The following is a 26524-nucleotide window of genomic DNA, read 5'->3' as shown; positions in this document are numbered from 1 at the left end:
GAAACATCTCAAGGATGATCAATGGAAACAGGATTCACCTGAGCTCAACTTCGAGTCTCATAGCAAAGGGTCTGAATACTTATGTAAATATGGTATCAGTTTTTTTATTTTAAATGTGTAAACATTTATAAAAACCTGTTTTCACCTTGTCATAATGTGTGTAGATTGACGAGGAACATGTTAATTTAATACATTTTAGAATAAGGCTGTAACAAAATGTGGAAAACGTCAAGGGGTCTGAATACTTTCTGAATGCCCTGTATGTGTGTAATGGGCAGCAGTAGAGGTAGGGTTAATGATGGTGCTGATGGCAGAGAGCAGGTCTGGGTGATCTCAGGACTCAGTGTGGGGAGCATCTCTGACTGAGAGCACCACAGTGGAGAATGCCTCATGTCATGGATACTCATGGTCAAACACACTGCCTCAGCCATGCAGAAACAGCAGCAGCACAGCTCCACAGCCCTGCTGAGTGTGTGCTTAGATTAATATGAGGGTTTTCTATTTCTATAGACAAAATTTGCATTTGGAATTACAGATTTGACCGTTTTTGTAATGTTTAATGTTTTTATATAGAGATGAGGTTCTTACATGGTAAAAGCTGCATGTTGTAGAATGTAATTTCAATACTTGATAAACTTAAAATTCCAATAAATATTTTGCATACAGTGTTGAAAATATTGCTCAATCTGAGTTATTGAGTGTGATAACTATCTTTTTTTTCTCATTGAGAAATACGGTATGACGAGTAGTCAGAAGTAAGTGACAAAGATAGCAGATTGACAAGGTGCTTTATTTAAGCGGTCTGTAAGAAGGAAAATAATGTGTATCCCTATCATATACATTTACGTGTAAAAATACTAAGGACGTACAGTGTACAAAAACACTTTCTTGCAGATCATATAATTTTCACATCCTTATGGGTCCTATTCACAAGGGGAAAGAAAAGGTTTTGTATTCTTTAATGACAGGGAGTACTACAACTGTTCTCTTTACTGATGCTTCATCCCTTCTGCTTCAAATCCTTAACCACACGACTATCTCTTAACGTGGATCTAATGACAGAGCTAGCAAGGTCAGGAAAATGTCAAACTGAAACTACATGGACATCAAATTAATTACAAGTTATTATTACGTTGCTGTTGGATGAAAACCTCGTAACTCCACTTTTTGCCTTTTTAAATTTTTTTTTTTACATGTATTGAAAGCAGTAAGTCCACTCAATGTACTCTAAACATTGACTCTAGGACCAATAAAATGTATTTAAAATAGCTTCTGAAAGTTCATAATTGTATGTTTGTTAATGGGAAAATATGGCAGTTTTTAGTTTTGGAGATGAGGTTTTCATCTGACAGCGATTTGTTATTCAATAAATACTTTACAATTCATGCTCGTTCATAACACTACCAGGAGCAAGATGACAAGAAAATCTGTTGTAGACATTACAAACAGTAGCAGCAAAGTGTGTACACTGAGGTGTAAAATAGATTTATATATAGACCCTGCAGTTAGTAAGGATAGAACCCACATTGTCGTTGGTCGGATTCGAGGTGATCACACAGCTCACCCCAGACCTTTGACCCTGGAGATGGCCAACGGCACTAGAATGCTTCACCCAGTGGAACTGAACATCACTATGTTAATGACCCGCAGAAACAAACATCTGGGATTCCTAGGTGGATGTTCTACGTATCCTCCTCACATATAGCTACATTATTTTTTTAAATCTGCGAGTTCTAAATTGAATCGTTGAGACTGAGTGCAACTGCCAAGGTCCAACCTTCCTGTGGAACTGAGCTCTCTTAGAATAACAGGTAAGACATGTCCAGTAGAAAGGTAAGACCTCGTCAGTGTCACTCTGCTGAAGTTGTCTCCCAGCAGCCTCTCCTGGCCTTGTTATTATCACACTTCATTATGACAATATTTTAACAATAAACTCATTTAAGCATGGACTGCATGAGGGGACTGCATGAGGGGACTGTGCTTTCAAGTAATTCTCTTATTTTTCTTTAAAAGTAAAAATAAATAAAATAAGGGCAATTTTCAGTTCTCTGAAATCATAAAAGGAGCAATTTACATGAAAGCAGTTTTTATGTAATAAAAACAAGCGTATTTTCGTTTTGGCCCGTACTGCCAATTGCCCTTGGTAGAGTGCACTGCAACGTCAAGAAGGACATTAGCTTCCCCCTTGAAATTCCCTGTTCTCAAATATGTCCTTGTAAAAAAGGACTGTTTTTATAAGTGCATATTCATATGGATGAAATGGAAGTATTGCCGCGTTCACATGCAATCAGAAGCTCCTAATTCCCAGTGGGAAAATTCACTTGAATGACCCTCCAAGTCGGAATTACAAGTGGGGAAATCAGAGAAAAGGTTGTTCCGAGTTGCCACGTCTTACCACTGACCTTTTCAACCAAAAGATGACAACATACGTTTTTTTACAATAACCTTATCAATGTGAATAATGTAGCAAGTCTGACCATATTGTCAATATAAAGCAAGCTAGCCAACTTTATTATTTAATGTAGGTGAGCTTATTGGTTGAAGAATTGTTCCAACTTCAAAAGCACTTCTCTTGAACACAGTCATGTTGGACATCCCAGTTTCCTATTTCCCACAAGCACGTGAAGCCAGCAATAGTCACAGTTCAGCCAAGCGAAATGTGAAGTCTTCTGTGTCTGAAGCAGTACCACTAATCTCTCGTTGTTAGATGCACATAACATAGGATGGTATCGTAGCGTCTGTCAACATACCGCGGGATGCGACGACTAACAATATTTTCCCCACTGATCACGATTTCTCAGTTTGCATTTTTTTTTACAATTTGGAATGGGAGTTTCCGTTAAGGGTTGGATTCAATCCGTATCGTGGAAGATCTGCGTTAAAATGTAAATACAATTTCCGATTGGGCCAACATATGCAGCATTTAACATGAATGCAGTTTCCGCAATGCGGGAACATTGCCTTTACATTTAAAATCAAGCTTTAACGCAGATCTTCTCCCCCAGGGACATAATCAAGCATTTGACATAATAATGCAAGATTTTATTTCTTTGTGTGACTTTGACAAATGGTGGAGAAAACAGAATTTCACAGAAAAAAGAATAGTAATGCCGAAAAGGAGAAAGACAGTAACTCTCCCTTCCTTCCCCGACGTCCATAATCAGCTGCAGTACTAAAGACCATAACATGACTGCTAAATACCACAAAACATTACTCAACCATATTCAATTCAAAAATCAAATAAACAAAACATTACTCAACCATATTCAATTCAAAAATCAAATAAACAAAACAAATTCAAGTTGTCCATTGATAAAAATAAAATAAAAAATGTTTAAATAAAAATGATTCAAAATCACATTAAGCAATAAAAGCCTCTATTAATCATACATGGTGAAATGTTTCTTTTTTAGTCAAAACACATACCAGCAAAAACAAAAAAAGGAATGCATCTTGGAAGACAAAGAGGAAAACTCAGCCATAACAGACAACCACACAATTGAAAGCCTAGGGGGGTTAGTGATCACAGCACAGTTGTTCAGTTTCTCTCCACATTCTTCTACGATACATTGGCCATATTAATAAAACAACAGACTGACATTCAATCATGAACAATTAACTGCTAAGACAAATAATGTCTTTCTCATATTTCAGTCTTCTCTTATGAGAAGAGTTAACTTCCTACTTGTATCACAACTGAACAAGATTCACCATTGCTCATTTTGCAATATAATCTCAAAACCACACTTGTTCCAGGCAAAAAAATATATACTTTCTCTAGTGGCTTAAATATGGACCAATCATGGCACACTTTTTGAAGTTATGGCCATCATACCTTTTCAATAGACTCACTATATCGAGCCACCTCAAAATTAGTTCTACCAAACGACTACTCGTCCTCCTATCAAAGCCATACCACAGTCACTTTCTGAACTAGTAATGTACAAGTATATTGTACTCATACAAAATATACTTCTCTCTTGCTCAACTTCCTCTTTTCCCTCTTATTGGACCCCATCAACTACAATGAATATAAGACCAATCATTCATCCTTTGGGAATGTGTAATAATCTGAGAAATGTCACTACATCTGCTTTGGTCTTTTTGGTCCACATCACTACATTCACTCTAACTCTTTTCATACCTTCACAGACAGGATATCTCTTGCTACAAAAATGGTTTGTCTTCTGCTCTGACATTAGCATGATAGGCTACGTCCTCCTTGCTTTGCAAACCACTGGTGGAATATACTGAACCTAAATTATATCACAAACATCTGAAATGGAACTTGAATGTAACCTGTAAATCAGGAATGTGTAAACTCTGATTGTCCTTTCAATGGATAATCGTAGGTCACATTGATGCTAAGCAAGGCTAACTTATGACTAGTGGATAGGACTTGTGCCTTAGTGGTTCCCCTAGGAACTTAGTCGGGCTTTCAACTTTTGAAAGTTGTAATAGTAGAATGCACAAGGTGCAATTAAAAATTGGGTAGTACATCAGTAGTTTTCCTCTTGTCATTGTTAGACCTTAGAGACCTATTTATAACTTGTCAGAAATGTTGATTTAGCCCATTGATTATGTTGTAATGTTTGAGTCACTCATATGACATGAACACACACAAGACATGGCAGAATGTGTAGAATTGAAGGAAACTAGCTTTAAAATATCAAAAAAATATATAGATATACAGAATGGTGTGTTACGTACCATTGAATACTATGGCTCTTCATCCACAGAGCTAAAGTTACTGAATGTTGTACACTTTTAGAATAAATCAAATGATGCCAGTCAGCATAGAGTAGGTGGTTGACTTGAGTATCACTTGAAGATTCCTATGCTGACTGTGGTACACTTCAATAAAATGATGACCCCCAAAAAATGATTGGTCATTGACTATTAGCTATGGTAAAACGGTAATACAACACCATAATGTTAAGTTAACTACATTCTATGTAGCATTGAAGGCTGTTACAAGATCCCAAAGTAGTCAGCCACAAGATAAAGTGAATTATACAGTGTGTATACCCTGGGAACATTGGTCACTGAGTCTATAATACTCATTACTTCTCCATCTACGCCTATTCTTACAATCTCTTGACTTTAAAACCGTAGAGCCAATGAATATATTCCCTTTGTAAATGCTTAAGTTATTCATTCTAATGTCATATTTTTCTTGTTCTAAAAAGCAGCGCTAAAGAAAAAGGCCTAAACATGCAGTGTGTTATTAAGCAACTAAAATGTAGTGAATTAGACTGAGGAAGTTTGTTCTGTGCCATTCTCATGTATTTACATGTATTCCAGGACTGATCAGATGCTAGAAGACAACAGTAGAGTCATACCAGTTGGAAAGGGAGTTGAAGCTTATGCAGCCCTTATATACTGTATGAGGAGAAGAGAACTTAAAGGTTTTAATACCACTTAGACATTCCAGGTTAGATGCCCGTGAAATGTAAAAGTCTTATGGAAAATATTTAATAATAATAATACCTTGGTACTGATAAAACTCTTTACTATGCGGTCTGCTCTGTCTTTTTCATTGTCGTCATATTTTGGTAAGAGAACAAAGAAACAAACCAACAAAACAAAAAAAAAAAAAAATTGAGCAAAAACAAAAACATGAAGGCTTTGCTTCTACATTCTTAAGCCATTATTCGAGGTGCCTTTTTCATCCAGAACAAAAGACTGGACATTAATCCTATAACAAGAACCGTTATACAAAAGAAGAACAAATAAATAAAACAGGAAGCCATTGCTGTGGTCCAAATCAAACAATGCCAATACCTCCCTCTTGTCCCCATTGAATCATAGTTATACAGTATGTCCCCCACCCCGGTCAGATAATTCAAATTCCTTCACCCTTCTTACAGGTTTAGCCCCACCCCCAAACCCCATTAGACAGTAAACAGCCACCATCTTGCATTTCTCATTTCCATTTATACATTTTAGTTTTTGAATGCTTTTATTTTCTATGATGATATGTCTGAAATAAAGCTTTTCATAATTTCAGTTGTGGGAAGCATCTACCTTCAGCCAGATAACCCTGACACACATACCTAGAATGCTCTTCCTCTCATCCTCACTGTTAAGACAGGTTGAGGTGAACCTTGCTGTTCCTGACAGCTAACGCAAAGCTCGGATTCACAGGAGGTTACAGCCAACAATGCTGTGCCTTTAGGCTCCTTAAAATCTCTACACAGTACACAAACATTTACTCCCATTCATACATAACATTGGCAGAGCAACATCCCAAAGCGTTCACACTATTCGAATGACTGATTTCACAGGCGAGAGGAGAAAGTAAAAATCACAGCTTATCAACAAATAGCAGACGAGACTAGAGTTTTACTGTTGCACACTTTAAATAAGGGACAAAATGACGTAACAGTATAATATGTGAGACTACAGTCATAGTGTCCATGAGAAGTGGTGGAGGTGGTTTGTATAGTTAGCGCTTGTAGCTTGACCTGCAGAGTAAAGATAGCAGTACCGGTGACCTGTATACTGAGGTGAAGACAGATTGGTCTCTGTGTAGCCTGAGTGAACCGTTTTCTGGCAGTTTTTGACTTCTGAAAGCAAAAATCTCTAATCCTATAGTATAACATATTTCTATACACACAACACAGATGTTAGCTAACCAAACATCATCAAGAGAAGAATGAGGACCGTTGCAGATTATGACACAGCAAACAAATGGAGAATCTCCTGTGAATCTCGAGTTATAGTATACTGTCCTATGTGAAATGAGAATGCTAAAGACAGCAGCTCTCCCTACCAGGAATGTCAGTCTCCTACAGTAGATAGAACTGGATCGCAGAAGTCAATGACCAAGGGATCTAACACACCACATAACACAACAAACCCGTTTGCCCTCGAGTCAGTTTCAAGGCTTTAAAAGGAGCATTCCATAAGAAATGCACCTTTAACTGTTGGGAACTACCAACAGGGCTGAACTTCTGTCTGACCACACATGCAAAATCCCCATGAAAAAACAGACACATAAAACATACAGTGATGGATCTCCATGCTCACTATGGAATGACCCAAATGGAGAGAGGAGGGGTTAGCTCAGGCTAGGGTGGTTTTATACTGTAACCTTCCATTGGTACTGATGGTGGTGCAGTACAGTCTGGATACAGCGGTCATTCTCTCCCACTGGCCGAGTAGGAGAACTGGGGGAAGTGTGGTCTCCGCTCGTTGTCCATGCAATCCATCCCGTCTTCATCAACTGGGAGGGACAAACAGGACATTACTCACTTCAATCATGTAATTCAACCTTTTTACAGTGATTATATTTAAGCCTCTGATGCTCTAGTGAGCATGTTTAAGGCCTAGAGTCATTTAGATCAAGCGTTAACTGGCAATAGCCGACACCCTCGTCGCTGATGTTTTGGCGGTGTCGGAGGTGTAACTGCGCTGGAGCTGTCAAATCAGTGAGCAGCTGCTCTTGTGATCGTTGTCACGAAGCCACACCCATCCCACTGGCGTTAGAAGTTCATAATGAGAAGGTGTAGGCTATATAGAAATAATGATGCTCAAATTGAAAATCATTAAACAAAATAATGAGGATTTATATCAGCCAAATGAGGTGTAGATTACATCATATTTCAGTGTTCGAATTTGTAAACGACCCACTGGGCACAACGCATCATTTCAATGTGGATTATTGGGTAATATTTGGCTGAGCCGTTGATCAATGAGATTACAACCTTCACTGAGTATACCAAACATTAGGAACACCCTTACTAATATTGAGTTGCCGCAGTGGCTGAACAGCCTTTCAGGTTTTGTCGATATAGGCCTTGTTTTACTGTGGATATAGATACTTTTGTACCTATTTCCTCCAGCATCTTCACAAGGTCCTTTGCTGTTGTTCTGGGATTTGCACCTTTTGTACCAAAATACATTCATCTCTAGGAGACAGAACGCGTCTTCTTCCTGAGCGGTATGACAGGTCTGTGGTCCCATGGTGTTTATACTTGTGTACTATTGTTTATACGGATGAATGTGGTACCTACAAAGTACCTGCAAAAATCACTGAAGCTGGAGAGTCATATCTCCCTCACTAACTTTAAGCACCAGCTGTCAGAGCAGCTCACAGATCACTGCACCTGTACATAGGCCATCTGTAAATAGCCCATCCAACTACCTTATCCCCATACTGTTATTTATTTGATTTATTTTGCTCCTTTGCACCCCAGTATCTCTACTTGCACATCTATTACTCGTGTTTAATTGCTATATTGTAATTATTTTGCCACTATGGTCTATTTATTGCCTTCCCTCATTTATCCTACCTCATTTGCACACACTGTATATAGACTTCTTATATTGTATTATTGACTGTATGTTTGTTTATTCCATGTGTAACTCTGTGTTGTTGTTTGTGTCACACTGCTTTGCTTTATCTTGGCCAGGTCGCAGTTGTAAATGAGAACTTGTTCTCAACTAGCCTACCTGGTGAAATAAAAAATAAAATAAAAAACCTTCTGGCGTTTGGAAATTGCCCCCAAGGATGAACCAGACTTGTGGAGGAGGTCTACCATTTTTTTTCTGAGGACTTAGCTGATTTCTTTAGATTTTTCCATTATGTCAAGCAAAGAGGCACTGAGTTTTAAGGTAGGCCTTGAAATACATCCACAGGTACACCTCCAATTGACTCAAATGATGTCAATTAGCCTATCAGAAGCTTCTAAAGCCATGACATAATTTTCTGGTATTTTCCAAGCTGTTTAAAGGCACAGTCAACTTAGTGCATGTAAACCTCTGACCCACTGGAATTGTGATACAGTGAATAAGTGAAATAATCTGTCTGTAAACAATTCTTGGAAAAATGACTTGTCACTTTCAACTGTGTTTACATTTGCAAACATTTCTAAAAAACAGTTTTTGATTGGTCATTATGGGGTATTGTGTGTAGATTGATTTTATTTAATCAATTTTAGTATAAGGCTGTAATGTAACAAAATGTGGAAAAAGACTAGGGATCTAAATACTTTACGAATGCACAATAAATGTTTTGTCTTGTCCATTCACCCTCTGATTGGCACACAATCTATGTATCAATTGTTTCAAGGCCAAAAATCCTTATTTGACATGTCTCCTCCCCTTCATCTATACTGATTGAAGTTTAATTTTAGGTCGAATACCAGGAGCCGCTTGTGTATTTGACAGCCCTAACGCAGCAGTTCCACCTCCAACACTGCTATGCGGCTGTCGGCTAGCGTGGCCCTGATACAATCTAGACCCAAAATAAGACATGATCGTCTAACATATGGAACGACGCTGTTATACCACTTGCACATCTAACATAGCCTGAGTAAAGTGTCGAGTGACAGTGTCTCACCTTTTAAACATTAGCAAAAAAGAATAAGAAAAAGTTTCACTCACATTTTTCAGGGGGAGTTATTGTAATTGTCTGTGCCGTGAATTCTTCGTCAAAATACCTGGTATCTGTCTCTGACGACACCTGAGGTTTGAAGGGCGGTATCAGCTAGGTAGGAGGGGAGGGAAACACACAGCACTTGTGTCACAGAGGTGTTGCAGCACACAGGCAGGACTGGAGGCAACGAGTTTACACCTCCCACAATGCATTTCACCTCCCTCTGCTACCAGGGTTGCATCATCTTAGGTGTGCACTGTGTCTGTGATGGTAAAGCACTGACAGAACAAGGATAACTTTCCTCTATCTAGACAGTGAGTTAGCAAACTATGATCAGGAATGCATACTGGGGAGGGGAGGAAAGAGTAGGAGTCCTGTAGGACTCTCAACATGATTCTACAATATGAATGTGTACATACAGTGGGGCAAAAAAGTATTTAGTCAGCCACCAGTGCAAGTTCTCCCACTTAAAAAGACGAGAGAGTCCTATAATTTTCATCATAGGTACACTTCAACTATGACAGACAAAATGAGAAAAAGATCACATTGTAGGATTTATGAATTTATTTGCAAATTATGGTGGAAAATAAGTATTTGGTCACCTACAAACAAGCAAGATTTCTGGCTCTCACAGACCTGTAACTACTTCTTTAAGAGGCTCCTCTGTCCTCCACTCGTTACCTGTATTAATGGCACCTGTTTGAACTTGTTATCAGTATAAAAGACACCTGTCCACAACCTCAAACAGCCACACTCCAAACTCCACTATGGCCAAGACCAAAGAGCTGTCAAAGGACACCAGAAACAAAATTGTAGACCTGCACCAGGCTGTGAAGACTGAATCTGCAATAGGTAAGCAGCTTGGTTTGAAAAAAATCAACTGTGGGAGCAATTATTAGGAAATGGAAGACATACAAGACCACTGATAATCTCCCTCGATCTGGGGCTCCACGCAAGATCTCACCCGTGGGGTCAAAATGATCACAAAGGTGAGCAAAAATCCCAGAACCACACGGGGACCTAGTGAATGACCTGCAGAGAGCTGGGACCAAAGTAACAAAGCCTACCATCAGTAACACAGTACGCCGCCAGGGACTCAAATCCTGCAGTGTCCCCCTGCTTAAGCCAGTACATGTCCAGGCCCGTCTGAAGTTTGCTAGAGAGCATTTGGATGATCCAGAAGAAGATTGGGAGAATGTCATATGGTCAGATGAAACCAAAATATAACTTTTTGGTAAAAACTCAACTCGTCGTGATTGGAGGACAAAGAATGCTGAGTTGCATCCAAAGAACACCATACCTACTGTGAAGCATGGGGGTGGAAACATCATGCTTTGGGGCTATTTTTCTGCAAAGGTACCAGGACGACTGATCCGTGTAAAGGAAAGAATGAATGGGGCCATGTATCGTGAGATTTTGAGTGAAAACCTCCTTCCATCAGCAAGGGCATTGAAGATGAAACGTGGCTGGGTCTTTCAGCATGACAATGATCCCAAACACACCGCCCGGGCAACGAAGGAGTGCCTTCGTAAGAAGCATTTCAAGGTCCTGGAGTGGCCTTGCCAGTCTCCAGATCTCAACCCCATAGAAAATCTTTGGAGGGAGTTGAAAGTCCGTGTTGCCCAGCAACAGCCCCAAAACATCACTGCTCTAGAGGAGATGGAGGAATGGGCCAAAATACCAGCAACAGTGTGTGAAAACCTTGTGAAGACTTACAGAAAACATTTGACCTCTGTCATTGCCAACAAAGGGTATATAACAAAGTATTGAGATAAACTTTTGTTATTGACCAAATACTTATTTTCCACCATAATTTGCTAATAAATTTATAAAAAATCCTACAATGTGATTTTCTGGATTTTTTTCTCTCATTTTGTCTGTCATAGTTGAAGTGTACCGATGATGAAAATTACAGGCCTCTCTCATCTTTTTTAAGTGGGAGAACTTGCACAATTGGTGGCTGACTAAATACTTTTTTGCCCCACTGTATTATAGAACTGGTATTACAGGCATTACCTTCTTATCATAAACATCTTGCCACTCGATTCCAGTAAAGAAACTATGTCCCATGATTTCTTTAGCATCATCTGGACCTCCTCCAAGTCTGTGAAAAGTAAGAACGTCACAAATTATTCAAAGGTTTGTCTGCCACCAAGACATTAGTGTTACAGTACTTTGAATTTGATGAATAGATATTATTGACTTGAAGCTTTTTAAAGTTAGCAGGGTTGGGGTTAACTGAGTGTAAAATTGAATTGACCTCAAACTGATAGTTAGTTTAAATAGCACTAGCGTATAGTCACTTCCAATGGGGCATTATTGGATGGTGAGCAGTGCTGCTTGGAGTCTGGCTGTCCAGGGTGTGTATGGCTGTCCAGGGTGTGTACAGTATAGCTGGCCTATACCTTTTGTTGGGGTCCTTGATGAGTAGTCCTGACAGCAGTGACTTGGCGTCTGACGACAGCGTGCGGGGGAACTTGATGTCCTCCATGAGGATGAGCTCAAACAGCTTCTCGTGGTCCTGGTTGTAGAAGGGCAGCCGACCGCACATCATCTCATACATGACCACGCCCAGGCCCCACCAGTCCACTGCCCGGCCGTAGTCATTGTCCTCCAGCACCTGGACAGACACACAGATCATGGAATAAGAACATATTATTAATATGAACTGTATGGTATCCCTATGAGACAGGCACTAACTCCTCTATTCAACATTGCAGTTCAGAGGAACAAACTGCTGCAAAGTGGTCCAATCACCCCTGCCAACAACACACACACGAAGCACATCAACTTTGTTATTTCGCCAAGCGTTTTACATACAACCGACTTTTGACGCAGAGTTGGTTAACAAACGACCTGGTGGACATTTGACCCTTGCGAGTTTCTGTTTCCAGGTCCAGCTGGTTTACTATGACTAACACAAAGCCCTATTCCACGGTACAGTGTTCCTGTGACATGAGAACCCAACAGCATCATGCAGTGGCATCACTACATAGACTGCGATGGCTGTCACTCTGCTGCTGCTGCGTGTCACAGATGCCCCTGTTGGCCAAGCCAAGTGGCTGGCGCTGGAGGCCCTACCTGGCACGGGCAGACAGGAAACGCTCCTGGATGGACATAGAGGGCCTCGCCATCATGATGTGACCCGCTGGTTCAAGGGCAGCCCCACCAGAGAAAGAGAGGTGGATACCTGGCTACGGGAAGCATGGAGCCAGAGGAGCCACGGCTGAATCAAAGCCTTCTATCTGGGCTGCTGTCCTAATACACAATCAACCTGCTCTTCTCCTTCCCCGTCTCTTACATCGTCTCAGGTGTGCTGCCGTTCACCTTGTTGAAAAAGCGAGGGAGGAAGAGAGATGGAGGGAGTACAGGCTCCATTTCAGACCGTCGCTGAGGAAAGGCCTAATTAATATGACTACCTAACGACAAGTGGCGCTGGAGAGAGGCCAGTTAAGCATATGCTCTGAATCTCTAGAATAATAATGTCTTGTCTCTAATCTTAATGGGAAGTAGAACCTGGACGTGTCAACGCAATGATCCTCCTCCGCTGTCTTAAAGAGTAGTCCTAACCAGAAAATATAAACCAAGACATCATGAAAACCTCCAAAAAAACATTCTGAATTTCTGGGCCTGTATTCATAAAGCATCTCAGAGTAGGAGTGCTGATCAAGGATACGTTTTGCCATTTAGATTATATTGAAGAAGACAAGGAGGACCTGATCCTAGATCAGCACTCCTACTCAAGACGCTTTATGAATACAGGCCCTAATCACTAAGAATTCAGTTAGACTGAACTTTAAATGACTGAAACAAGTTACTGTGTTTGTACACTACATGTAATCCCAAAAAGCTGAGAATTATAAAACTAAATAACACTGGAAGCAAATTGCTGGTAATAACACGTATTGAGCTTATCAAGACGGGCAACCGGCTGGATGGAAATCAGCATCACTGAGAGAAACAGTGGTACAGTCAAAGATGAACTATTCATGGGTTTGAACATAATGCTGAAGGGATAACACTGGATTACCAAGTAAAAACCTGAGGAGGAATGCTACCACGCACAGCAGATGGAATATCCTTCCCCCCTCATCAAACCAAAAGTTAGGAGAAAAAAATAGTTACATGTTTAATGCCATTTCATCACCTAGGGCCAGAGGTGTGTGTGTGTGTGTGTGTGTGTGTTTGTGTGTCTGTACATATGCATGTGTGTGTGCAAGGAGAGCTGGGACTGGGAGTTTGTCCTGGGACTGTAACAGGAGCAGCTCGGGTGCAGGCAGGGATGCGATTAATACACACAGAGCCAGTTGGGGTCCCCCCTGTTCCAGAGCCACAGGCAGAGAGGCAAGCCTGGAGGGGAGGAACAGGCCCCGTTCGGACAGCCATGTGGCGGGGCTGCTGCTCCCAGGACTGACTGGGGCCCTTGGCAGGCTGGGCAGGGACAGAGAGAGAGAGCCTTTGGCTCCACCAGCCCAGTTACCCAGCGGGGCACAGGGAACAAACACACAGCTCCGCCCGCCCAGCCTGCCCTAGCTTGTGTACACACACACATAAAGAAACATACTAGTCTAAATGTACATATACACATGGTGCATAAATGTGCATTGAAACACTACAATATAAACAATTTAATATATTTTTACTGAGTTACCAAATCATTTGGATATATCTTCCCAAAAGTATTTAACCTGCACATTTGTTTTACTTTTGTTACAAATCATTTGGTTATATCTTCCCAAAAGTATTTAACCTGCACATTTGTTTTACTTTTGTTACAAATCATTTGGTTATATCTTCCCAAAAGTATTTAACCTGCACATTTTTTTACTTTGTAAAAAATACATGCATATCAAAATGAGAAAGATATCACTGAGTTATTTCAATAAGGATAAAGTAACCAAAACTAGGAGAGTATTTGTACAAAATGTATTATTAAGAAAAAATATTTTTGGTATTCTCATTTGCCCTTTCTAAACAAGGCAAATCAAATATATTTTACATATAAATAAAAAGAAAAACTATCTAAATGTAATTTTTATAACCCCAAAGCATTGGAATATTTTAACTTCCCTCTTTTAAATCCCAGCTACTTTGCATCTCTGGAACTTGGCGCTGAGTGTGTTCTGTTATTTTTACACCAGTGCGGCGGTATAGATTTCCAGGTTTCCCAGCCACCTTCTTCCAACCTCCCCCATCTGCCACCATCTGCCTCTATTTAGCATGTACTTTTTTGTGCAATCACATACTCTTGTGAAAAATAACCAACACTCAAATCATCTCCTGGCACAGCGGAGGGCCTTAGCAAAACAAAATCCAGCGCCAAATTGTCCTCCATACTTTTTTAAGTGGGATCTATGCCCCCCTCTATCCCATGCCTTTCTTCCCCCACCCGACCCACAGTCCTCACTCCTCTGCACTTCATAAATATGCATTGTAGTAAAAACCTGACACCATAACGTTGGTTATTTAAGCATTGGTTAAAGGGAAAAAAATGGTTTGCAATGTGGTAAGTTTTTAAATGTTTTTTTTTTGGTCATCTAGAAAGGACACCAAATACTTGTTATTGAGTTGTAAAATATTGTACATGTACTTTACTGTTGTTAATGACCAGAATATAGCAGTTCATTATTGAAAATGAAAGTGACTACTTAAAGCTAGAATCTGCAGTACACCACCTCCGTTTTGGTGAAAAGCTGAGAGATGTGTCAGGAAAGATGTAACCATTCTAAAATCCATACACAGAGCTATGGATGCAAGGTACCCTCCTTGAGGTTATGAGGATATACAGTGTTTGTTTACATTTACATTGTTTACAAACATTGGAGTAAAAACAGTTTATATTTTGGGTTCTGATGGGGTTTGACAATTTAACTTAAAAGTTCATGAGCCATTTATAAGTTATATTGTTCAAGAATCAAAGAGCATACATCATTCATTTATAAGTCCAAAAATGGATATAACAACTAAACATTCTAGCTTTAAATAAAGAGAGAAGATCAAACAAATTGGCCAATGAGAAATCACAGCAGAACGGTGTTTGATATAACTAGATTCCTCAATTTCAATCTTACAACTTCACACATCCACTTGTTTGTCAGCCTGGCGCCAGGGACAGTGTCTCCTATAGAGCATGTGAGGGGGTTTACATTATGCTCACTGTGAGAGGCAGTGTGAGTCCCAATGGCGTCATTAGCTATGGGACTCTGCCATGAGGATGATGTAAACCTGCTGCCATAGCTGCAAGCATTATTTGGCAGATGAATCTTAAAGTCTTGGCCATAAATAGGCTACAGTATCTCAATAGACTGGTTATTGTAGTGGGTTTATGATGTTTAGTTCTAAATCCAAGTGAACTGGGGTACACAACTATAATAAGGATGTAGACTTAATACAATTGAGTTCTAAAGCTCGGGTGAGTTTTGTACTGTATGTCAGGGGTTTGAAGGGGTGAATATACCAGACAGGGAATGTGGGTTTAGAAGGGACAGTACTGTACCTCTGGAGCTAGGTACTCCGGCGTTCCACAGAAAGTCTTCATTGTAGCAGCATCTGTGATTCCTTCCTTGCAGAGCCCGAAGTCTGTGATTTTGACGTGTCCGTCTTTGTCTAGCATTAGGTTCTCCAGCTGCAGGGGAACAGGAAATGACTTTGAAAGCACTGAATGCCGAGCCAGTGTGTGGGCAGAACAATGCCACAAGGACAGACAAGCACTGCAGTGCAACACAGTTAGAAAAAACAGGCTTATAAAAGCCCAGGGATGTTCAGCAAACTCAACGACTCTGACAACACATACTGCACTGCTGAGCTGCACAAGAGAAGGCAGTCTGTGATGTCCCCCAAGTTTATTTGATCATTTCAAGTACACAAGAAAATGTACTGTCTGCCTCTGCCGCTACTCATGTCTCAGCCAGTAAAATGTGTGGTGGAGACACTTCACTTTACATTGTGAGGGAAGTTGGTCTGACCAGAGTCCCGTTAATAACAAGGAGGACAGTAAACGAGTCTCCTTCTTGTTCACAGTTCCTAGCAGATGAAGGGAAAGAAACCTCAAGCTAGTCAAGCCGTTCAACCTTTTAATTTTAATGGCAAACGCTTCTTTTTTCATGTTTCTTGGCTCCTTTCAGGCAGGCTTGGGCCAAGGCTGTAAGCGAAACGCTGTGTCATCTTTCACACACCCGAGAGAATTTTGATGTTTTTCAAAAAGCCCCTCTCTCCCAAAACTGAAAACTCTGGAGCTTTTAATACATTCCCCACATCCCGTGCCACTCGCACAGGATAATGGGCCACATTAGGTGAGGGAAACAACAACTTCCCAAATATCTGATTACTTTCCCGCTTTTTTTGTTTACCTTGAGATCCCGGTACACAATCTTGGCGGAGTGCAGGTAGTCCAGAGCGGAGACTATTTCGGCACCGTAGAAGCGTGTGCGGTCCTCAGAGAACACCCGCTCTCTCGACAAATGGAAAAACAGCTGCAGGATAAACAGCAGGGACAGGATTGCAATAATTACTGATTTATTGGAGGAAATTAACACAACATAAACTGCCTCCCATCGCCATATTGAGATGATGGATGGTGGGGCCCTTGGAGGACGCCCGGCGAACTTAGACAGCAGCTGGCGCATCATCCCCATCTCTCCACCGGGTAGCCGGTGCGGCCTGTTAAATCAGCCTTTTAATCAATACACCAATCTTGTTAAAGGCAATCGGCGCCGCTCATGGGCTAACATCCCATTAAAGAGGCCGGCGCCCTTTTCTGCAATCATCTTTTCATTTTTGAAAGAGTGAGTATGGGAATACCCTCTCCTCCATTCTCTCTCTCTCTCTCTCTGTCAGATGTCAAGGCTCTCTGTAATTTCTCTGCCATCCCTCTCCCCCTCCTGTCTCCCTGCCCGAGCTCCTCTTGTACAAATTACCCAGGAGGACACGGGGCGGCACATCTTCCATTAATTGTTGAGGGAGGTTTGCATATGGCCGCTGGGGCGGTGCTAACGGCCTGCCTGATCAGCCTGACCAGCCTGACAGGTGGGGAGGAGAGGGGAGGTGTGGGGTAGAGGGGGGCTATGGGTGAGGACAGGTGGGCCTTCATCAGAGCACTGGCAGCTGTGAATGCGGCAGGCAGGTTTGTAAAGATGAGGGAGGGAGGCAGGCAGACAGATCGGCCCACTAAGGTGAGGGGGTTCTGGGTTGGAGCTGGCTGGACTGATGGAGGGAGCAGGTGATGTTTAGACTGAGGGAATGAACGCAAGATTGCAAAGCATCCCGATTAAAAATGCCGTAAATCGAAATTTTTGCGAATCAAAAATCATTTCAGAATGTCATTTCAGTAATATCACCCATAGGTGTGTTCAAATGGACATAAATTGGGAAAAGGTTTGGAATGGTGACAGGTGGAGACCAGTTTTCTGGAAGCAGAAAATATCTAACTTTACCAGAGAGAAATACTGTGGAAGCGACAGAAGGAATGTATTATACCATGATACATTCATACAATGCTCATTGGTCAATCTGAATTATTTCAGTATAGAATGATCCTGCAAACTCAAAAGTACAACATGAATCTTACATTCCACAGACAGGACCTACACAGGACTGACCGTGTGCTGTACTCCTCTGAGTGTGAGTGTATGGGTAACTTTCGAGAGAGAGAGACAGAGCGAGAGAAAGACAGAGCCACAGACAGACAGAGAGAGAGAGAGCCACAGACAGAGAGCCATAGATAGACAGACAGAGAGAGAGACATAGATACTAGTCAGGGCTTACCTCTCCTCCATTCACATATTCCATTACAAAGCACAGGCGGTCTTTAGTCTGGAAGGAATACTTCAAAGACTGAAACAGGAGGAACAGAAACACAACCATCAGCTCCACAACCTGAGGATGGTTTTCACACCTAGCACATATGTATATTATTGTTGTTATTCAGAGAGAAGTACGTTTTCTATCCAGGGAGTACACATAAAACAAAATAACAGTTGCTCTTTGACTCTCTTAAGCCTTGATTGCAGATGTGAGAGAAGTGAACCAGGTGGAACGTTACCGTGATGTCATATGAACCTTAATTGTTTTGCTGCATGTGTGTGTGTGTGTGTTTTTGCTTGTGTGTGTTTTGCAGCGAACAACAGCATCTGGAGTATCACTGAAATGACCTCTCAGTGGTGTCTTGTCGACAGATGTAAAGCAAGACTCGGGCTGTTCATTTCTAACAGTTTATCCACTGCATTATAATGAGTCTCTGGGGGTTCAGGTACATATAGGCTCAATGTGCTGCTAACTGCTTTTGTCTATTGTATGCATGGGTACATGTGAGCGTGCGTGCATGCATGCCTTTGTGTGAGTGTGTGTGTGTAGGGATGCGTACTCACAGTTAGGAAAGGGTGCCTGGTGTTTTTTAATACTCTGTGAGTGTGTGAGTGTGTGTGTGTGTAGGGATGCGTACTCACAGTTAGGAAAGGGTGCCTGGTGTTTTTTAATACTCTGCTCTCTGTGAGTGTGTGTGCCACTTCATCCTGTGGTATATAAGGTAGAGAATAGAACAGTGCTTCTTAGACAGCGCAGCATATGAATATAACAGTAATTTCTTTATAGAACCTCATTCAACTTGCTACCAGTTAGGTTTAGTTTGATGAAGTAATTAACATGGAGTGAAACATACCTTTGCAATAATTACTTCTTTCTTCAAAATCTTCATTGCATAATATTTCCCGTTAGCCTTCTCTCTCACTAGAATCACTTTACCAAATGTGCCTTTTCCCAGTAGTTTTAAGTAGTCAAAGTCATTCATTGTCTGAAAGAAACCGTAGGTCAAGTCAGTGCAGTTATAATAGTTGTAGAAAGCACAATTTGTGTCTGATTTTAGAGGACTGATGGGAAACTTAACACATCATTTAACGGCTCCGCAAAATGATTCTATCAGTGTTTCTGTATCAGTCAATCAGGATATGTCTCCTGTGGTGTGGTCATCCTTTAGTCAGTGGAGCTAAAGAAGACACTTTGAACCAATGGCTTCTTGCCACTGAAATACTTCACAACGTGTTGCTTAGAATTTGTATGTTTATTTCATTTCATCCCTTAGGTCCTCGGGCGGGATGGGATTGGGATGTAACTTCATTTTGTATGTATCTATTCATGTTTGCTGACAATTATTATCACAAAAAAAGTCAGTGGTCCAGATGTATCTCTTACCTTCCGTTTATGGTGGCTGGTAGAGGTGTCCATCTCCTCCAGCTCTCCGATGTTGTCCATCTGAGACGTGGGACTGCATTGGATCCTCTCTTCCTCCTGTCTTTGGAGTTTGTCTGCTACTATCTGGATCGCCTCCGTCCACTCATCCCTGTTTGCAAAACAGAGCAGAACACAAACCTCTAGTTACAGATGGGGTCAAATATATTGGCACCCTTGCACTTTACTATGGCTTGTGATGGAGCAGAATGTTCTGTTTCTCTTTTCAAAACTGGTTGAATGGCAATATTTACCCAGTAGGCAGCTGCAACTTACCACATGTGATAAATTACACAGTAAATGACTTGCCTCCAACCAAGTTAATTTGAATTTATTTATATATATTTTTGTCCTGTGAAGTTGGAAATCAAACAAATACACGTGTGAACACCAAAAGTGTTTTCCATTTCAACTGATTTTAAAAGGAATAATGAATCTTGCAAGGGTACTAATATATTTGACCGCAACTGTAGGTATAGTGTCTTAACAGTCTATAGTCTGGTTAGCCCTGTCCACTTGTCCCTGTCAGGATATGTACACCTGTAAAGGTGCATATACAGTATAACAACAGTCTATAGTCTGGTTAGCCCTGTCCACTTGTCCCTGTCAGGATATGTACACCTGTAAAGGTGCATATACAGTATAACAACAGTCTATAGTCTGGTTAGCCCTGTCCACTTGTCCCTGTCATATACAGTATAACAACAGTCTATAGTCTGGTTAGCCCTGTCCACTTGTCCCTGTCAGGATATGTACACCTGTAAAGGTGCATATACAGTATAACAACAGTCTATAGTCTGGTTAGCCCTGTCCACTTGTCCCTGTCAGGATATGTACACCTGTAAAGGTGCATATACAGTATAACAACAGTCTGGAGTATGGATAGCCTATTTTAACTCATACCATACAGCAGCTGTAACACAGACACATGAACAAACTTCTGCATGGTAACAGTGATATTTCACAATGAAATGTAGCTACTTGTTTGATGTCTAATGTGACACCATTATGCATAATCAATGACATTCTGCTAAGTTAAGAATGATCTTTAGACAGTGCAATCTATTCATTACACCTTCACAATGGGGTAAAACTAGAACTTTCAACAAAGGCTAATCTATGCAATCATCTATGTAATCGTCAATGATCAGTCACTTTAAAAGAAAACAAATGTTCACAAATGAGTTTATGTCAATGGGAACTACTGCGTGTTTGCAAATGGCTTTACCCCCCATTGGGTTTTCATTTGTTGTGCAATACAACATCTGTTGCATTAAAAGAGTGATGCATTTGGATTTGTGAGCACGTGTGTATTTAATGATGATGAATATATCCGTGTGTGGTTTGTGCTTCCCTCTGGGTTGTACTGCTGCTACATCAACATTCCACAGGAGGGGATCGTTAGCATTTGGAAACTTTCATTTACAGTACGTTAATCTCTCATGGACCGATTCTTGTGGACAAATGAAACGGTGAGAATCTGTCACGGTTCACGTAGAATTATATGATTACAGGCAGCAGTAGTAGTTCCTGGTTTTGATTATTTGGACGAATCCGGATTGGGGAGAAGGCGATGCTTAAACTCGTGTAGTGATTTTCAAGCCCGTGTGCAGATGATAAACGGTTTCCACTAGATTCCACATCCGCAGTCAAAATTGGCTATATTGTAAAAATTCATGAAACCAAAAATGTCCTTTTGGGCCATGATAAATACAGGTGAAATTAGCAGAAGGGAGGGGTTTGAACTAGAGTTTCCGTTTGCGAGGGAGGAGACTTCGCTTCCTTCCTTTACACAAACGTAAACACAATTGTTAATGGCATTCCCCCCAGAAGTAAAACAGGACATCTAGCACATGTGGTAACGTGATAAAACAAACAGAACATTTGACTCACAAAGTAGCATCAGTGTGGGGTTTTTGGTTCCATGTTTTGTTTGGACTTTGAGAGGCCCATATGTTACAATGAGGGATTGAATAAGATGCAAATCCATACCAACACAAAAAGACTCTTTCTGAACACCTTTTCCCAGCTTCACTCAGGTTTCTGAATATATCGGATGTGACTCCGAACAAGGGCAAAGAAAAGTTGTGTTCCATTTGAACAATCAAACGGCACAGTGTACACATAAAAAGCACCGGGAATCCTCTCAAGGTCGTGCAGATGAATGCGAGCCGAGCCATCTCTCCCTACCCCCTCCATTTTTGTATTTTTTTTAACGTATAATGAGATTTTTTCGCTAATGAGAGATAATGGGCCTGACTACAGTCGGGCGACATGCCAGCTGGTGCCTCCCCTCTCCTCACTCGTGGGCCTGCCGATGCTGGGCCCGTGCCAGGCGGGTACAGTACAGTAAATGCTGCTGCCAGCCAGCCAGAGACACAGTACAGTACAGTGGCTGTAAGGTTTAAGACAGGAACTGGAAAATACGTTTAACCTTTCCTCTTAACCGCTGGCTGCACTTCCCCTCGACCCCCTGGCCTGTCTAGTGAGGCTACAGCTCGAACTCAAATTCTCTTCACTTCCCCAGCAGAAAGTAGAGTTTAAGACCATAACATCTGCCAGCGCTGCTTCCTCTACCCAGCTCTGCTCCGTAGCTCACTCTCACAGGTCGCTGCTTGCAGTTGCCTGTTCCCCAGAGACAGAAGAGAGGATCGTCTGTATGTGTGCCAACTGTGAACAGGCACAGCTTATTATCTTAAGTCTTATGGGCAAACACTGTTCTTTCTGGAGAGAGATAAACATCTCCATTTCCTAGAAGAAGGACAGCTGGAGAATTTATGCCAGTGCTACTATACTTGAAAGGTCTCTTTTCTAGCCTACATACAAACCCCCCACAACCCTCTCTGCTGATCACCTGGTTGGTTTTACTGGAACGGAGCATGTATGATCTGTGTTTTCTATTCATCTTTGTTAAATGACACACTGCTCTAATTTCAAATGGATTTGAAACTGAGGACAAATATGTTTGTCGCAGAAAACGTTCACACAACATTATCTCTGGAATACCATTGAGTATAAAGTCATTTCATAGTCATATTATAGGCCAGTGATGGGCAACTGGCGGCCCGCCACCGCAGATCAATTTCATTGTTGGGAGGAGGGAACTCAGTCGGGGTCTCAACTTAATGTTGTGAGGTAGAATACACAAGGTGCAATTTCGAAAAATGGTTGTGCATCAGCAGTTTTACTCTTATTATGTCAGTCAATTAGCCATGTCAGCTAAACATTTTTAGATTGGTAAGTTAGTCTACCCTGCTATCTAAACATGTAGTAATCATGGTCAAATTTTGGACCGGGGAACCCCATTGATTTTCTTAGTCATTCTCACTCAGATATCATATTCCTCAAACATTTCTATCCACCCAATGACAAAATGTGTAGAATTGCAGGTAATTAACTTAAATGTCTTCTATCCGTTGGCAGGAGGGCCCCCAAAGGCTAAGGCCGACTCTGGCTACATGTGTAGGTATGGATGTGGGTACACAGACCCACGAGCCACTGCAGCCCCTCATGATGAGTTCAGATTGTTTTGTGGCCCCACTCCCATCAAAGTTGACCATCCCTCTTATAGATTATCATAGTAAACCATCATTTAAAATGGAACTAGTTAACAATTTATCTCAGTTTCACATGACCTCCTGACTTGAGAGCTACACTATGACTTTTCATAGATGTACTGTTTTCATAGACGTACTGTTTTCATAGATGTACTGGGTACTGGGTAGAGGAAAAGCAGTCAGTTGGCCATAGATAAGCAGACTAAGGACTGAGCCTACCTTTCCTCTGGCGTGTCCACATGGAAGGTCCTCTCTATGACGGTGGTCCATTGTAGACATCTGATGATGAATGTGTTGGGCTTTGGTCGTTCTGTCTTCATCAGTTGGCATTCTGAGACAGAGAGAGGACAGATAGAGAAGTGTCTGTGAATATTCAGATTTACTAGATGTCAAATCTTGTGTCTGAGCTTCAGTTGCTGATAGGGCTGGGAATTGCCAGGGACTTCATGATACGATATTATCACGATACTTAGGTGCCGATATGATATGTACTGTGATTCTCACAATTCTCAATGTATAGCAATTTGATACTGCGATCTTATTGCGATTTGATGTTCCAAACATATTGCTCACTATAGTGTCTGCTGTAAAGGGACAATAGAGAGCCATGAGGAAATTAGTTTTGAAATAAAAGTGCAAATAATATGTTGGCTCACAATTTTTTTTTTTAAGATGGGGAACAAGTTATAGGATGAGAAATACAGGAGGTTTGGCATAGGTACAGCCGATTACCGTTAGCTAGCGCTACCTACAGTAGCTAATAAAACTAAAACTAAATAAAAACATTTACAAATCAATACTTGGAGTCAAATATTAATATAATATCATCCAAAAATAATATTGCATTATGTAACTGTAAAGATCACTAGTTGCTGTTGATACTAGTTAATTGTGATGAAAGAGTAGGTTAGCTTTGTTATTGAGTATGTACATACACTGAGTATACCAAACATTAAGAACACCTTCCTAATATTGAGTTCCACCCCACCTTTGCTCTCAGAACAGCCTCAATTCGTCAGGGCATGGACTCTACATGGTGTTGAAAGCGTTCCACAGGGATGCTGGCCCATGTTGACTCCAATGCTTCCCACAGTTGTCAAGTTGACTGGATGTCCTTTGGGTGGTGGACCATCCTTGAACCACACGGGAAACTGTTGAGCGTGAAAAACCCAGCAGTGTTGCAGTTCTTGACACAAACCGGTGCGCCTGGCACCTACTACCATACCGTGTTCAAAGGCACTTCAATATTTTATCTTCTCTATTCACCCTCTGAATGACACATACGCAATCCATGTCTCATTTGTCTCAAGGCTTAAAAATCCTTCTTTAACCTGTCTTTTCCCCTTCATCTATTGAAGTGGATTTACCAGTGACATCAATAAGGGATCATAGGTTTCACCTGGATACACCTGGTCAGTCTATGTAATGGAAAGAGCAGGTGTTGTCCTAATGTTTTGTACAGTCAGTGTACACAGTCAGACTGTACTGCAGAAAACACAACACTTCGCACCAAGTTCACCAAGCTCATTCCATCCAGGAACAGACACAGCCAGATGGGGCTTCAAGCCAACTGTGGAAAAGTTTTGCAGTGTGCTCCACTGTCACCGCTACAGCAGCTATTGGGGACAATGTTCAGTCAGATGACAGCTGAAACAGAGTGTTGAGCCTGTACGTGCCAGTAGGTAATGACTTCCCTCCCTCAGCTGGCCTCATCTCTGCCGCCACCAAACGGCGGGACGGCCTAAATATAGGCGGGAAGGTTAATGACGACGCGGCTAAGGTCGCAGGCGCACTCTACCTCTTTCTTCCTGCTCCGCTAATAAAATGGAGTCTCCCACTGAGCGCAGAGAAAACAAGGTCATGACGGAGTTCCAGTAGGTAGTAGCGCTGGACACAACATAGTCATTTTAGGGGGAATACAGACAGAGGAGATTGTTTTGCTTCAGCTAAACATACTAGGAGAGAGCTCCAGCAACTGTCCTGCCATCAATCAATAGGCATTTATATTGGAGTGTTTACTGTAATATGCATTCATTTCCCTATTCTGAAATCCCTAGTGGGATAGGGCCACCACCTACTGTATCTATTAGTTCATCAGTTTGCATTCTTGTTATATAACATTATATCTTCATTTGAACTCTCCACGTAATTCATGTACTTCAATTTTCCAAACTATATTGAAATGTAATTAACAAACGCTATATATTAGAATTATGGGGCTCTGGAGAAGGAAAAATATTCATCAGGTACCATAGCATTGTTTCCTAGTCATTTAGGTGAGTTATCTGAGACATACTTAGTGTTTGACATTAGACTGTAGCCTGTTGGTCAGGCAGGCAAGTAGGCAGGCAGGGAGTGTCTCAGGCTATGTCTGACTGTCTGTCTGTCTGTGTCTCTGTCTGTGTCTCTGTCTGTGTCTCTGTCTGTCTGTCTGTCTGTCTGTCTGTCTGTCTGTCTGTCTGTCTGTCTGTCTGTCTGTCTGTCTGTCTGTCTGTCTGTCTGTCTGTCTGTCTGTCTGTCTGTCTGTCTGTCTGTCAGTGACAGTATCTCTCCCCACGCTTGGGACGGACAGACAGGCAGGCAGGCAGGCGGGGCTGCACCATTCCATTTCACTGGCCCATTTGACTACAGCAGCCAGCGTCCCAGCACCACCTGGCCTCCCAGCTTTGGACAACAGATGTGGCAATACTGTAGTGCTGCCAAGCCAGCCGGGGCCGGATGTATGGCCACCCTCTCTCCCCCAGCCTTTAGATTAAAACCTGGCCGCACTAGCTTCCTGACGGATGGAGTGAGAGAAAGCGAGAGGGGAGAGGGAGAAAGTGAGAGAGGAGAGAGTGAGAGTGAGAGTGAGAAAGAAAGCTCCCTCCATGTGTCCAAGTGGTAACACAGCAAGGCCGGATGGATTGATGGATGGATCCACCCCCTTAAACTGTCCTTTCTTTCCCCTAAAAAAACTATCCAGCAGCCAATCATAAGGAAAATCTGAGGCCATTGTCAGTTCTGATGTGTGTTGGAACAATAGGAAACTGTTGTAGTTGTTTCATGTCCATGTAATTACTGTGGCCTTTGTTGTAGGAACTGTGCCAAGGAGTCAAATGTTTCCACCAGCTTAGTGGCTATCAGCGTATGTCTAGTTGTTTTGGTAAACAGCTGAGGGATGGGGCTAGAGAAATGTAACCACTTTCAAATTCATAGACAAAGATATGGATGCAAGGATGAACTATCCATGAGATCTAAATGATACTTTTGACCATGTTTTGAGGCTTTGAGGTGGAGCAAGCTTATACAAGCTTATATTTAGGGTTTTGATGTCATTTATAATTTATCCTCTTCAAGAATCAATGGGTGTACATGTATATCATTA

At 41.5% G+C, this 26524-nt stretch overlaps 1 protein-coding gene across 2 annotated transcripts in view; it reads right to left on the bottom strand.

Annotated features, from left to right (window-relative positions):
• Window positions 1–771: 771 nt before the first annotated feature.
• Window positions 772–26524, bottom strand: part of akt3a (v-akt murine thymoma viral oncogene homolog 3a) — a 152884-nt gene continuing 127131 nt past the window's right edge. For both annotated transcript variants that reach the window (XM_024388189.2, XM_024388188.2), the window contains exons 4-14: window positions 23380–23491; window positions 19568–19715; window positions 19038–19169; window positions 18826–18891; window positions 18146–18214; window positions 16732–16854; window positions 15879–16007; window positions 11788–12002; window positions 11399–11486; window positions 9391–9493; window positions 772–7228 (exon numbers count right to left, since the gene is read on the bottom strand). In XM_024388189.2, coding sequence (XP_024243957.1) covers window positions 7143–7228; window positions 9391–9493; window positions 11399–11486; window positions 11788–12002; window positions 15879–16007; window positions 16732–16854; window positions 18146–18214; window positions 18826–18891; window positions 19038–19169; window positions 19568–19715; window positions 23380–23491 — 1271 coding nt within the window. In that variant the 3' untranslated portion in view covers window positions 772–7142. The remainder of the gene's footprint in view (window positions 7229–9390; window positions 9494–11398; window positions 11487–11787; window positions 12003–15878; window positions 16008–16731; window positions 16855–18145; window positions 18215–18825; window positions 18892–19037; window positions 19170–19567; window positions 19716–23379; window positions 23492–26524) is intronic.

This window comes from Oncorhynchus tshawytscha, linkage group LG25, assembly GCF_018296145.1.
Source record: "Oncorhynchus tshawytscha isolate Ot180627B linkage group LG25, Otsh_v2.0, whole genome shotgun sequence".
NCBI lineage: Eukaryota > Metazoa > Chordata > Actinopteri > Salmoniformes > Salmonidae > Oncorhynchus > Oncorhynchus tshawytscha.
The sequence above is the reverse complement of the archived record's forward strand: the minus strand, read 5'-3'. Positions and strand labels throughout refer to the sequence as shown.